This window comes from Maniola hyperantus, chromosome 20 (assembly GCF_902806685.2).
Source record: "Maniola hyperantus chromosome 20, iAphHyp1.2, whole genome shotgun sequence".
In the NCBI taxonomy this organism is placed as follows: Eukaryota; Metazoa; Arthropoda; class Insecta; order Lepidoptera; family Nymphalidae; genus Maniola; species Maniola hyperantus.
Window position 1 is genome coordinate 10712210 of NC_048555.1, and position 14274 is coordinate 10726483.

General features: G+C 37.9%; 1 protein-coding gene across 15 annotated transcripts in view; it reads right to left on the reverse strand.

The window, feature by feature from the left end:
- The window catches only part of Trpm (transient receptor potential cation channel, subfamily M), a 215297-nt gene extending 202033 nt beyond the window's left edge, over nucleotides 1–13264 (reverse strand). For 12 of the 15 annotated variants that reach the window (XM_069505411.1, XM_069505406.1, XM_069505404.1 and 9 more), the window contains exon 1: nucleotides 12938–13263. In XM_069505411.1, coding sequence (XP_069361512.1) covers nucleotides 12938–13027 — 90 coding nt within the window. In that variant the 5' untranslated portion in view covers nucleotides 13028–13263. Of the gene's footprint in view, nucleotides 1–12937 lie in introns of all 15 variants that reach the window. The other 3 variants (XM_069505405.1, XM_069505409.1, XM_069505401.1) reach the window with 1 other exon arrangement.
- Between the last annotated feature and the right edge of the window lie 1010 nt (nucleotides 13265–14274).

A 14274-nucleotide genomic window follows, 5' to 3' on the forward strand; every position in this document is an offset into this window, starting at 1 on the left:
TTTTGGCGAGTCCGTGAAGTGCAAGTGTCACCACCTATGATGGTCACCACTTAGCGGCTTTGTTCTGTGGCCTGACGCCAGCAGTCGGTGCGAGGTACCTCATCATGGAGTGCAGGGTTGCAGCCAGCGGGTACCTATATGCCGCCGCAACATTGCCTGTTCGGGAGTGCTCATTTATGTTGTATGGTATGACTTCATTTTTTTATATATTATTATACTAAAGGTAGTGTTCATGATGTTGGTACGTGTTGTAACTTAGCACAGTAAGTAAATCTTACTCGCATACGGCTCTAGACGTAGTCTCACATAATGTACGAGCCAGTGTATTGGTACGAGTAAATAGTGTAATGACGGCAGAATCAGGCACTTTAGGAAACGAATTAGTAATAACCATTACTAGTTAGACATCCTTATGGTTTTGATAATACTTGTGTTACCTGAAAAAAAGAGTAGTGCTTGTATGTACAACACATGTAACGTACTTTTGCTGACAAGTTTTCAACCGAGTAAATTTAATCTCATTCTACCTTTAGATTTTCGGTTTAAATGGTAATTTTGTTTTGAACCATATGATTTAGCCATGTGTCCTTCATTGTTAGCCAGGTGGACCATAAATACCGTCAAAAATTTTACTAAGCCGACTAGACTGACGTTTTACATAATTAGATCTAGTTCAGTTTGTGCTATTACGCCTACCTGGTTATGTACGAGTAGCTGAAATAGTAGAAATGGATAGAACACTTGTTATTATTTGACTAAAGATCCTGTATTGCCTAAATTCAATCATGAGCTACCTACGAAATTGCATAGATATTAGATACCAAAAGCCTAACTTTTTGTAGCCAAGCCTAACTTTTTGTAGCCAAGCCTAACTTTTTGTAGCCAAGCCTAACTTTTTGTAGCCAAGCCTAAGTTTTTGTAGCCAAGTCTAAGTTTTTGTAGCCAAGTCTAAGTTTTTGTAGCCAAGTCTAAGTTTTTGTAGCCAAGTCTAAGTTTTTGTAGCCAAGTCTAAGTTTTTGTAGCCAAGTCTAAGTTTTTGTAGCCAAGTCTAAGTTTTTGTAGCCAAGTCTAAGTTTTTGTAGCCAAGTCTAAGTTTTTGTAGCCAAGTCTAAGTTTTTGTAGCCAAGTCTAAGTTTTTGTAGCCAAGTCTAAGTTTTTGTAGCCAAGTCTAAGTTTTTGTAGCCAAGTCTAATTTTTTGTAGCCAAGTCTAAGTTTTTGTAGCCAAGTCTAAGTTTTTGTAGCCAAGTCTAAGTTTTTGTAGCCAAGTCTAAGTTTTTGTAGCCAAGTCTAAGTTTTTGTAGCCAAGTCTAAGTTTTTGTAGCCAAGTCTAAGTTTTTGTAGCCAAGTCTAAGTTTTTGTAGCCAAGTCTAAGTTTTTGTAGCCAAGTCTAAGTTTTTGTAGCCAAGTCTAAGTTTTTGTAGCCAAGTCTAAGTTTTTGTAGCCAAGTCTAAGTTTTTTGTAGCCAAGTCTAAGTTTTTTGTAGCCAAGTCTAAGTTTTCTGCAGCCAAGTCTAAGTTTTCTGTAGCCAAGTCTAAGTTTTCTGTAGCCAAGTCTAAGTTTTCGGTAGCCAAGTCTAAGTTTCGGTAGCCAAGTCTAAGTTTCGGTAGCCAAGTCTAAGTTTCGGTATTCGGTAGCAGTACTTTCATCTCATTGCTCGTTAAAACATTTACATGCAGGAATTTAAGTAAGATTCCTTATAAGGGGTAATAGCACTCACAGCAAGTAGCTATTTACTTCAACTTTACCGCCGGTTAGTCTTTCAAAAAAAAATCTTAAAAGTAAGACATGGAAAATAATAAAATTCTTACTGAAAACGGTAATAATTTTGATGAATATTGAGATTTCTGTCTCGGTTTTATAGTTAGATAAGATCGCAGGTTGAATCACAAACCAATAGCATTGGATTAGGATTTTACAGAGTTCATGTTAACCAGTGATCACATAATATGACCCTTCCGTAAGATAGCGAAAGGTTATCGCTTATGATCAGTATACAGGTTGGTTATTATAATATGTTGTTTTCGAAATTTGTGATAGGATAAAGCTAACTAGATAATGTAACTTTGTATGACAGGGGGATTTAGTTATTTAGCGGCAAGTCCCCACAAGCTTTGCAACAAAAGTAAACACTGATAACATTTACCCTGGTACATTCTTGTAACTAAGCTGGTAGGCATTGGTAGGTCCTGAAGTATTAAGGGGCTTGGAGGCTACAAATTATTTACATGCCTGGGTGCAGCAGACTCCTTAATTGCCATATCACAGTGCTTACGGTTCCTATATTGCCAACTATTCCTATAAATAACGTGAAACCGAAGATCTCGTTGAGCTATTGCCTACTAGAAAGTTAACCAAACGTTTTCCCATTGCGGGAGCAATCATTGTTTCAGGACGGCCGAATGTTACGCCACACACTTGAGCCAACCCGAGCCAATCCGAGCCAACCCGAGCCAACCTATGTGAGGCCGGCTAATCACTGCCCAGCCGGTCTATCACAGCCAATGACAGCCACTTACCGCCACTGACAGCGAATCACCGCCAACCGCAGCCTAACAGCGAATCACAGCCCACCTACCGGACGCCTTCGGTAGGGATACAGCTTTAAAAAGCCATGAGAGCTCATTTCGAGAGATATTATTGTACGTAACATGGTGTCAGCAAAAACTATGCCAGTTTGTGTTCTAAATATTAGTTAATCGGTAAATTCAGTGTAAGTAGAAATTGTGACAAGTAAATCAATGCAAATTAATAGTGATATAAATAAACAGTAGGTAATAAATACATCAGTGTAAGCAAAAACTAATGTGTTGTAAATAGTATTAAATATAAATCAGTGATTATTATTGCGATGAATGATTAATAAATAAATTGGAGCGATTATACTGCTTGCTGGTTTTTATTTAACCCACTGCTTCACACGATAATTCAAAAACTATGATGCATAAAAATAAATAAAAATCTGTTTTAGAATGTACAGGTGAAGACCTTTCATATGATACCCCACTTGATATAGTCACTCACTTCGAAAGTTGAAAATACTAATTATTAGTTCATGACCACAATTTAATTTTTTTTGTGTGATCTAACCCTAAATTCACGGTTTTCAGATTTTTCCCCAAATGTCAGCTATAAGATCTACCTACTTGCCAAATTTCATGATTCTAGGTCAACGGGAAGTACCCTGTAGGTTTCTTGACAGACAGACGGACAGACAGACAGACAGACAGACAGACAACAAAGTGATCCTATAAGGATTCCGTTCTTCCTTTTGAGGTACGGAACCCTAATAAAAAAAATTAGTCGCTTGTGTACTTCGCTAAATACCTAAGCGGTAGGTTCTGAAAGGTGTCGTTTATATGTCGTAAAGCCTGCTCCAATGATAATGGGAAACGTGCTTATACCATTCTGGCGCCTAGCACGTTGGTGCTTGGTACACTACATAAAGGCTATGAAGACTGCGCCTACCGTGTTACTTTATGACTTCCCCCTTAAAGGATAATACGAGTACTTATATCATAGGCGCTATGGTTAGCTGAATTTTCTCTCTCACACATTTTATTATGAGGAAAAGAGCATCATCAGACAAAAAATTTAAAAACGTGTGATTCAGTTACGGTACAGTTCAAATAACCATAATATGAGCTTAATTTGAGGTAGTTATTTCGAAATTACAGACAATTTTATTTATTAGTATAGAGTATAGATACAAACATACATACATAGGAAGCTAATCTAAATAATTTTAAATACATATCAAAAACTGCCGAACTGGCAGGATTCGAACCTGCGTCTTCTGTGTTCGCACCCGACGCCTTGACCGCTAGGCCACGGTTGCGCTTACTGACAGTGACGAAATTTGTGATATGTATGTTCACTCAGTACTGAAGAAGAAAAAAAATTTAAAATAAAGCTAAACTATAATTCCTTCTTTTGGCTTTGTTGCGAGGTCAAAAATCATAATAAAGTTAGTAGATATATACAAAACAGTACAAACAGAATCTCTCTCTCACACACACACATACACACGCACACACACACACCTTGTATTTTCTATTTAACATTATATTATTACTGTAATTCTTAATTAACTACTTAATATAATTATTTTAATTACTGTATACAGATGTTATGGAAGAGCGGGATCGCCTGCCACAATTACTGGTAGCAATACTAGTCACTCTGGGATGATCTCAATTACCACGCACAATTTCACATAGAAATTGTTTTACTGAAATAAATATTTTTGATTGAAAATTTGATGAAAAAAAAAGAATCATACTCCGGGTTGCGCATTTGTCACGTCAAAACGCATAACGTGATATTTTTCCAGACATTTCCCTCCAGGCGCTATTCGAGAACGAGTTTCCAAGTTATTTTCCCAGTAATAGTAAATGTCATTCCATTTTACGTCCCACTTACTTCTCACCTTGTGACTCTTTGTGAGTGCTTCCCGACAATTACGGCATCTTGGGACCCTCTTCTAAGTACCTAGTCTAGTTAAACTGACGCAAAATGCTAAAACATATCAAAATACAGCCCTTATACAGTATACTTTACTAGATGATGCCCGCGACTTCGTACGCGCAGATTTAGGTTTTTAAAAATCCCGTGGGATCTCTTTGATATTCCGGGATAAAAATAGCCTATGTCCTTTCCCGGGATGTAAGCTAACTTTGTACCAAATTTCATCAAAATCGGTTAAACTGTTGAGCCGTGAAAAGATAGCAGACAGACAGACACACTTTCGCATTTATTAGTATAGTATGGAAGTATGGATACGGATATGGATTAATATCTACTTAAATTAATCTCGATTGCTTTATACGCTCAGGAAACTTCGAGATGTCTACTCGAAAATTCTCTCCAAAATTCTTCAATGCCTAAGAACCATGACATATAGATCCGAGACATGGTCGCTAACTATGGGTCTCCTATAAGAAAACTCAGAGTCACTCAGCGGGCGATGGAGGGAGCTGTGGTTGGTTGGAGTTTCTCTACGTGATCAAATCAGAAATGAGGAGATCCGTAGGAGAACCAGAGTAAGCGACGTAGTTCAACGGGTTGCGATGCTGAGTGGTACTTAATGTCAATAATTTCGAGTCACTTCTAAGGAATTCTTCATTGTAATTCCTTGCAGTCCAGCGCTGCAGTCGACTACTGCATCAAGCTGAGGCAGCGCTCTATTCAGCCAAAATAGATATTTAGCTAGATTTAAGAACTGGGTACCTGGGTCCCGGGGAACCAGGGAGCATAAACTTTGGTTGGTTCCTTTGGTTCCGCGGGGACTTACCCTATCTGTTTGTGTTGTTTGTGACTTCGTCCGCGTATAATTAAGTTTTTTAAAAATCCCGTGGGAACTCTTTCCGGGATAAAAAGTAGCCTATGTCACTCTCGAGGTCTTTATCTATACTCATGCAAAAAATCACGCCAATCCGTTGCATCGTTGCGACGTGATACCTACCAACAAACCAATAAACCAACAAACCACTTTCGCATTTATAATAAGGGTACTGATGTTTTTATGAACAAAATATAACACACGGGCAAAGACTAGAGAGTCATTCTACAAGTTACTCTCTTTCCGTTTCACGTGTCCCACTTATGTACGAAATTCTAACCTTTCATCTTGACCTACATTCAACTAGTTCTTCCTAATTATAAGCCCGCCTGAGAGGAAGTTTTGAATTAGTTACTCACATTGAAGTGACGCTTTTTCTTGAGTAACCGAAGAAGTATTTCCTATTTCATGAGCAAACAACCCCAGAGTAAGTTCCCAATTTATTTATTATATCTTGTTTTACGACTGTACCCCACTTAAACACAAACGTTCGAACTCAACTTGCTCCTACGAGATCACGGTAGTCACCTTCCTCCTACGAACTTACGGTAGTTTTACAGTGGTTTATTACTTACTAATCAATTAAACTCCGCAAGACCGTGGCGTGTAAAAGTCCCTACGAGAGACCTATATCCAGCAATAGACGTCTATAGGTTAATGTTGATGATGATGATAAATTAATTAAAAGTCAACTAACCAAATTTCACTATATAATTATATTATAGATGCAAAAGTGTGTTCTTTTTGTTGGTTTGTATGTTTATTGGTTTGTTGGTTGCCCTTCAATCACGCCGCAACGGAGTCGCGGATAGACGTAATTTTTTGCTTAGGTTTTGTAATAGGTTACTTTTTATTTCGGAAAATTAATGATTAATTAATTTTTCAACACCCAAACTTCACGCGGACAGTGTCATGGGCATCAGCTGGTGTAGTTTTACATAGAAATGATTTTTCTTGAGTAAACGAAGAGCCATTTCCTATTTCATGAGCAAACAACCTGGTTGTAAGTTTATTTCGTTCCATCTTGTTTTACGAGTATGCCCCGCTTACACAAACTTCTTTCCCCCTACAAATTTATGAGATCACGGTAGTTTTTTGCAGCAGTTTATTACCTACTCACTAATTAATTAAAAGTCCACCAACCAAACAGTATAAAATAGTAAAATAAACGAAGCTATTTCCATTTTCCTGTTCCATGAGCAAATAACTCGAGAGTGAATTCCCAATGTTGTTGGGAATTCACGTTCCCGTTCTATGTTGTTTTACGAGTGTGCCCCACTTGCACATAAGCGTTTGAACTTCGAATTCACTGTCCATCTTACAAGTTTACGAAATCACGGATATTTTTGCAGTAGTTTATTACTTTTTTTTTAATGAAAATATTACAATAAAACTTAAAGCTAGCCTTATCTAATTACTATACAAATCATGCCCGTGTGGAATGGTGCCAAGAATACTGGCTGCATTTCCGCGCTGGACAGCCAAGCTGATCCGTGGCGCAAAAAATGAGCCAGCCCTTCTGTCACCAGATGGGTCTATTAATCGCGGTGAAATATCTCGTAAAAAAATTTAAGCACTAAGACTCCATGGCCCCAGGGTCTTTATTACTAACTATACCTACTATACAATTTCATTAAAAGTGTACCAACTAACTGACTAGGTACTTAATAATTACAAAATAGTAGCGCATCTCCTTCAGTCAACGAAACTATTTTCATTGTCCTGTTCCGTGAGCAAATAACTCGACAGTAAAGTCCTAATTTATTTAGTTCCATGTTGTTTTACAAGTGTGCCTCACTTTTACATGTGCGCGTTCGTACTTCCCTTCCCCTTACGAGTTTAATACATCAAAGCAGTTTTTGCAGTAGTTTATTACTTAATTAAATTGCCTAGGTACTTAATCTACCAGCCACATAGTTATTTAAAACTAGATGATGTCTATGATGATAGCCTATGTCCTTGCCCGGAATGCAAGCTATCTCTGTACCGAATCTATGATTAGTATGGAAGTATGGATAGTAACGCTTTCCCTTGAGTAAATGAAAAATTTCCACTTTCTGTTCCAGTGCGCAATTCTGTTTTACGAGTGTACCCCACTTGCACACAAGCATTAGAACTCACCTTCCTATTACAAGTTTACAATTAAAGATCTACCAGCCAAATAAAATAGTAAATATTTCCCTTGAGTAATTGAAACTATTTCCATTTTCCTGTTCCATGAGCAAATAACTCGAGAGCAAGTTCGCAACTTATTTCTCCCATTATGTTTTACGAGTATGCCCAACTTGCACACGCGTGTTCAAGTTCAAACTCACCTTCTTTTTAAAAGTTTACGAGATCTCGGGAAGGAGTTGCACAAGTTTATTAAAATTAAGTACCCAATTAAAGATCGACTAGCCAAATAGTTATAAAATAATAACGTTTTCCTCGAGTAAATGAGGCTATTTCCACTTTTCTGTTTCAAATAACTCGAGAGCAAGTTCGCAACTTATTTTGTCCCCTTCTGTTTTACGAGTGTGCCCCACTTGCATACAAATTACAAACGTTCGAACTCATCTTACCATAATGTTAGTTCATGAGATCTCGGGAACGAGTTCCAGGTACCTACTCAATTAAAGATCTACCGGCCAAATATTTAGTTAAGGTACCTATAAAATATAGCAAAGCTTTTCCTTGTGTAAATTAAGCTATTTCCATTATCATGTTCCATGAGCGAGACGAGACGACATCTCGAGAACTCGAGAGTAATTTTAAGACGAAAACGTGAAAAAGACCACAATTTTAGTGAGCAGTGGTGAAAATAGATTAGGCACTAGGAAAAGAATGTTTGTCTAACTATTTTACTGTCCAGTTGAACAACTATTACAAAATTCCACTGTAAGCAGCAATTTGCAAAACTTTAGCTAAGCTTTATGAATTTCAAGTTTGCAAGTTGGTAGCGTGGAAGGCATAGTAGCGAAGGAACTTAATTATAAATTGAACGGCCGTGTCCGAGCCAGTTATGTCAGTAGTTTAGGTGTAGAGCCTACGCAAATATTTATAAGCCTCTATGCCTGAAGTTACTGTTCAGTGTTCAGTGTACCGAGGTAGCGTTGATAGCCTAGTGGTTAAGGTGACGCAGTACGCTCGACCGAAATTGCCGGCGCACGTGGGTGACCTGTTTGCTTTTCGCCTTACATTGTATGAGAAAGATGAGAGACACGATGATTTTCACCGAAAGCAAGCGCGCGAAAAGGGAAGGGAATATTTCGAGGCTACTAAATTTAAAATCAATATTTTTTCAATGATTTATTAATCAATAAACCTAGATAATCGTCCTAACCACTAGGCTAACACAGTATATTTATATGTTTAGATTAATGTTACTAGATAATTTTATCATTACTTACACCTTGGGCATCTTAGGCATTTAATTAAAGTATAAATTATATCAAAGCTTGAAGCAGATACCTGCGCGTCCTACAATAACATCACATGTATCACGTAGTTATGTCAGAAAGGAGGCAATTTCAGTAAAACAATTGTTTCTCCGAGTCACACCAACGCTCAAGCTGGCGTCGCAAAGCTCGTTATATGCGACAAATAATTAATTCTTCGCTACAACGCGTCCCACGGGCCACGGCACAGTATGACATTGAGAAAAACTCCACACGATTTATATTACTGCTGATAAAACTGGAGCTTCAACGGGCAAATGTTACGGGTACCTGATGGCGAATATCATTCTAATAAGCTTTACAAGCTTTATAAGCAAGCTGTGATAGCCTAGCGGTTAGGACGTCTGCCTTCTAATCGGAGGTCGGGGGTACAATCCCGGGCACGCACCTCTAACTTTTCGGTGTTATGTGCGTTTTAATTAATTAAATATCACTTGCGTTAACGGTGAAGGAAAACATCGTGAGGAAACCTGCATGCCTGAGAGTTCTCTCTCACTCTTTCTTAGCGGATGCCTGCGTCATAATAGCTATCTGCATGCCAAATTTCAGCCCGATCCGTAGAGTAGTTTGAGCTGTGCGTTGATAGATCAGTCAGTCACACAAAAGTCAAAGGCGACTGCCTTTATATCTCGATGAAATTGTGAAACCATATGAGAAACCACGTAGAGACGAAGAATTCCAGTGAAACGTTAAGTTATCACGGCAAGTTATCGGAGTGGACAATAATTCAGACAACTCTAGAGAACACAAGAACCTAGGAGAAAGGCAAAGGGTAAAAGGTTGATTCGTATTGAGTGGGTTTAAGTGCATTCCGCCTTTGTGGATCCCGTTATAAGATAAGGCAGTTAACAGTTAGATAAGATCAAAGTCGGATCTCTCTTCATAGTTCCTGATAGCGAATAGTTTACTTGAAGGCAAAGGGTTTTGCTATCGTCAATTACTGTTAAAGGTATTTGAAGGTTATAGGCATAAAATATAAAAGCAGTAACCAGGGATGAAAGATAATCTAAATATATAAAAGGAAAAGGTGACTGACTGATCTATCAACGCACAGTTCAAACTACTGGACGGATCGGGCTGAAATTTGGCACGCAGATAGCTATTATGGCGTAGGCATCCGCTAAGAAAGGATTTTTGAAAATTAATTCCCTAAGAAGAAATAGAGGTTTGAAATTTGTAGTCAACGCGTACGAAGTCGCGAGCATAAGCTAGTTTTCAAATATAAAAGTCGCTAAATTCAGGCGGCGTTAGACCGTGGCGCCTAAAAGTCTTTACAAAAGATACTAGACTTAGGTCTAGTAGTGGGCGTCTATCGGTTGACCTTGATAAGGATGAAGTTACTTGCAATATACAAAAAATAAGTTCAAATAATATGTTAATCAATAACGACTAAAGGTCACAGCACAGATAATAATAAAAAACTGATATTATTTTCAGAAGAATCTGCTTGAGCAACGATGAAAAAAGGTACGTCTACCAAAAAATAAAAAGGGTCAAAGTGCAGCCGCTCCACTGACTCAATTATAAGTTAACCTGACCGTGAAATTAGGATAAAAACCTATAATATAACTAGCTAGCTTATAAATGCGACTTCGCGCACGTGGACTGCACACAATCCCCTATTTTACTTTCTTAGGGGTTGAATTTTCAAAACCCCTTTCCTAGCGGATGTCTTTGTCTACGTCACATCCACATGCCTTTCAGCCTGATCCGTCCAGTAGTATGAGCTGTGCGTTGATAGTCTAACTTTTATACATTTAGATGAATTCAATAGACACTAATCAAGTAAGCGTTAAATGAGTTGGAAGACCATAATATATCACGGTGTCCGCTCGTATTACACTTCGTTGGCTGTGAGATTGATTTGTTAACCATTTATCTATTCTGATCTTAACGTTAATTAGGTTTCTTGTTAGACTTTCCCTGTCGATGTGACTGAGTAATCGCCTAAACAGGCGGTATATTATCACACTTTTGAAACAAAATACTGAGAAGTTTGGAAAATTAAGGTCTTTTCTTTCTTTACTTCTAACACAAAGTTTTTTATTGTGAGATAGGCTTGCGCTTGACGACAATCATGCCTAATAAAAAGCAATAATGAGGTCTAGGTTGGAGTGCGCTTGCCTAGAAGATTGCCTATTAAGTCTTGCTTTATAAGATCAATGTAAATTTCATTTCCTTACTTAATATCAAACATTTATTATCAAACAAAAGATGTTTTTATCATTTAATATCCAACAAAGCATTTGGTTTCATCAAATCGTTTAATGGAGATAGAACCAGAGGTCAAATGCCTTAAATGCTGACCTCTTTGTGGGGAACCAGCGAGCCGGCAATCCTAGCTTGATTACTGCGCGCTTGGTTAACAGTATGTTGCAATTATAAGTTTTTTATTCGAAGTAGGTCACATATTTTATGCTAACGGGTCATAGCCATGGAAAATTAATGCAGATACTGAAGCAACTATGGAACGCGTGGATTTAGGTTTTTAAAAATCCCGTGGGAACTCTTTGATTTTCTGGGATAAAAAGCCTATGTCCTTCCCCGGGATGCAAGTCTCTATACCAAATTTCATCAAAATCGGTTGAACGGATGGGCCGTGAAAAGCTAGCAGACAGACAGACAGACAGACGGACAGACAGACACACTTTCGCATTTATATCATTAGTATGGATTACTTCCCCTGCAGACTCCGTGCTACAGTCTAAATGATTAGCCAATAGTTAGGCTCAATTTCTAATTGTTTGAAAATCTGGTACCAATCAGTTGGGCTGTCCTTTAGGTACATTGAGAAATCTTAGGGGTTTTTTTTCGGCAAACCCCCTGACATTTATGTTGCAGAGCCCTTGAGTGTCGGAAAATTTAATATTAAATTTCTTTTCATATTTGACAGTTTATATATGTATTATTTTTATTTTATAGGATAGTAAATCTTTGAGTGGTGGGAAGTGGCTGAATAAGAAAGGCCGTGAACCGGGTGAGACTGCGCTCATTAGAGAAGGCGAAGAAGTCTAGATAAAGTTAACAGAAGATGATGAAGCCTGGCTTTTCATATTATCAATTAAACAATTGGCTGGTTGAGTTAAAATTGGTAACGCTGGACATTTAGATCTGTACTTATTTATTTATTGTACGAAAAACATTTACATTAAGAGAAAAAGGGAGTAAAGGTGGACAGGGAAGCACTTAACTCTATGAGAGATCTCTACCAGTGACCCTTGGTAGTGCGAGAGGTTGTAGAGGGAGTAGAATAGGTACAAAAAGAAGATATAAATATTTTATAGAATATTTATATAGGTAGAAAGTAAATATTTTATATTTACTTAATGTAGGTATTTTGCAAATTATATCGATTTTCGATTTAGGCAAACGTTTTATGGAACAAATATTATAAGGTTTGTACGGGCTATTTCCTTTTAGGCAGGTATGAGGTTTTGTCAATATCATTTTTCATGATATCGTCAATGATGACATTGACGATATCATGAAAAATGACATTTCACATTTTATCCGGAACATAATACTATACATAACATAATACATAATATTTTGTTCCGTGCGAAATAGTGATAGAAATTGCCCTCACCAAACTAGACTTGACTGAGGTAATCTATCACAGTGTACAGCATTAGGTACACATTTAAACATTATAACTAGAATAATGACTCGTTGTTTTGCAAGCATAGTAGGTAGTTAAATATACTAACCAAATTATTGATCAAATATTATTTTAACAAGTTGGAGCGTAGTTAAATGTATAATCCGGGTAGAGGTCACCAAATAACACAAAATTAACGTCGCACACGATGCTTAGACACGTTTAATACCTTTATCATTAAATGTTGTCACAATTCCTGCGGCAAAAATCAAAATGTCAAAAAAGTGCAATCCGGATTCCTCAAAATGGCATTCACAAACAATAAAAGATATTATGAAATAAGAAAATTCTTATAGGCATTACACAATAAACATTTATTAAATTTAAGTCCGCTATAAAAATTAACCACAAATTAACCGTAATACAACTTAATGAACGCACCAAATGATTAACTTACCTACTCTATTTTTAACCATAAACGCAAACGTAGTGTACCTAAAAGATAACCTATAAGTTGAACCGTTTTACGCCTTTGTTTAACAATTCACATACTAGGTACTCACCGTTTTCACTTCACTGTTAGATGATTTCGCGTTGGACATAGCCTTGATCATCCTGCTGGAGTTATCCAGAAGACACTTTTGAATACTCATTATTCCTTTTTTTCGTCACAATTTCACATCATTGAAACACTTAACACTTTTTATATAAGCACAAAACAAAACACGTTTCAGTGGCCCATATTATTTGTTAGGGTGCACTGTAATCACATTTTGGTTGGTTAACTCCTGGGTTAGGTTATATCCATTTGACGTAAGAAAGTTTTGGGTGTGCGCGACCTGGAGACACGTACACACGTGGTCACGATCGGAGCTGTACTGGCGTCTGGCTGGTTGGTGCGGCCTCGATGACCGCGACTCAGCTGTGCCGCGCGCTCCCCGCGGCCGCATTTCCAAACAAAGGACTTTGGCATAGACCCTCGCCACACCTCACCTGTAACTTGTAACTGAAACACTATTATGATGGGGTTCGCAGAGAGTCGCTGAACTCAGGCAGTGCAAGACCATGGCGTGTGGAAGTTCCTAACGCCACACCTCACTTGTGACCTGTAACTGAAAAACTCTTTTGATGGGGTTAAGAGGCTGTTGATTGATGATAATGACATTAAACGAGTCGCAGGGAGCCGCTGAATTCAGGCAATGCACGACCGTGGCAAGTGGAAGTTCTTAAAAGAGCTGTATAAAGCTCTTGTAGGAACTTGTTGTCCTGTCGTCGTTAACCGATAGACGTCCACTGTTGGGCATATCCAGTAATCCAGTAATCTAAATATATAAAAGGAAAAGGTGACTGACTGACTGACTGACTGATTTATCAACGCGGAGCTCAAACTACTGGACGGATCGGGCTGACATTTTGTATGCAGATAGCTATTATGGCGTAGGCATCCGCTAAGAAAGGATTTTTGAAAATTCAACTCTTAAGGGGGTGAAATAGGGGTTTGAAATTTGTGTAGTCCACGCGGACGAAGTCGCGAGCATAAGCTAGTGGATGCTATAATGTTTAACCTCTTTACTATTAATATGCATTACAACTAAAGATTTAGCCATTCATTTTCCTTACCTAGGTAGGTACCTTTTTACCAACTAAACTGTGGATCACAATGACCTGCATCAATAAGTAAGTTTTACATGTGGAAAGTCACTGTATGTGTAGTCTATAATGCTTTTACTTGCGGAACAACAGCTAGGTCTAAAAAGCTAAAAGCCGGTTTCTACTTTCTATGTAGGTAGGTACCTATCAAACTGATTAAAAAAACTTTAAACATTCCAGTAATCCAAGAAGGTTGGGTACAAAAATAACTTAGGTAGGTACCGTTCAAGTTTTTAACAAAAATTAAGTA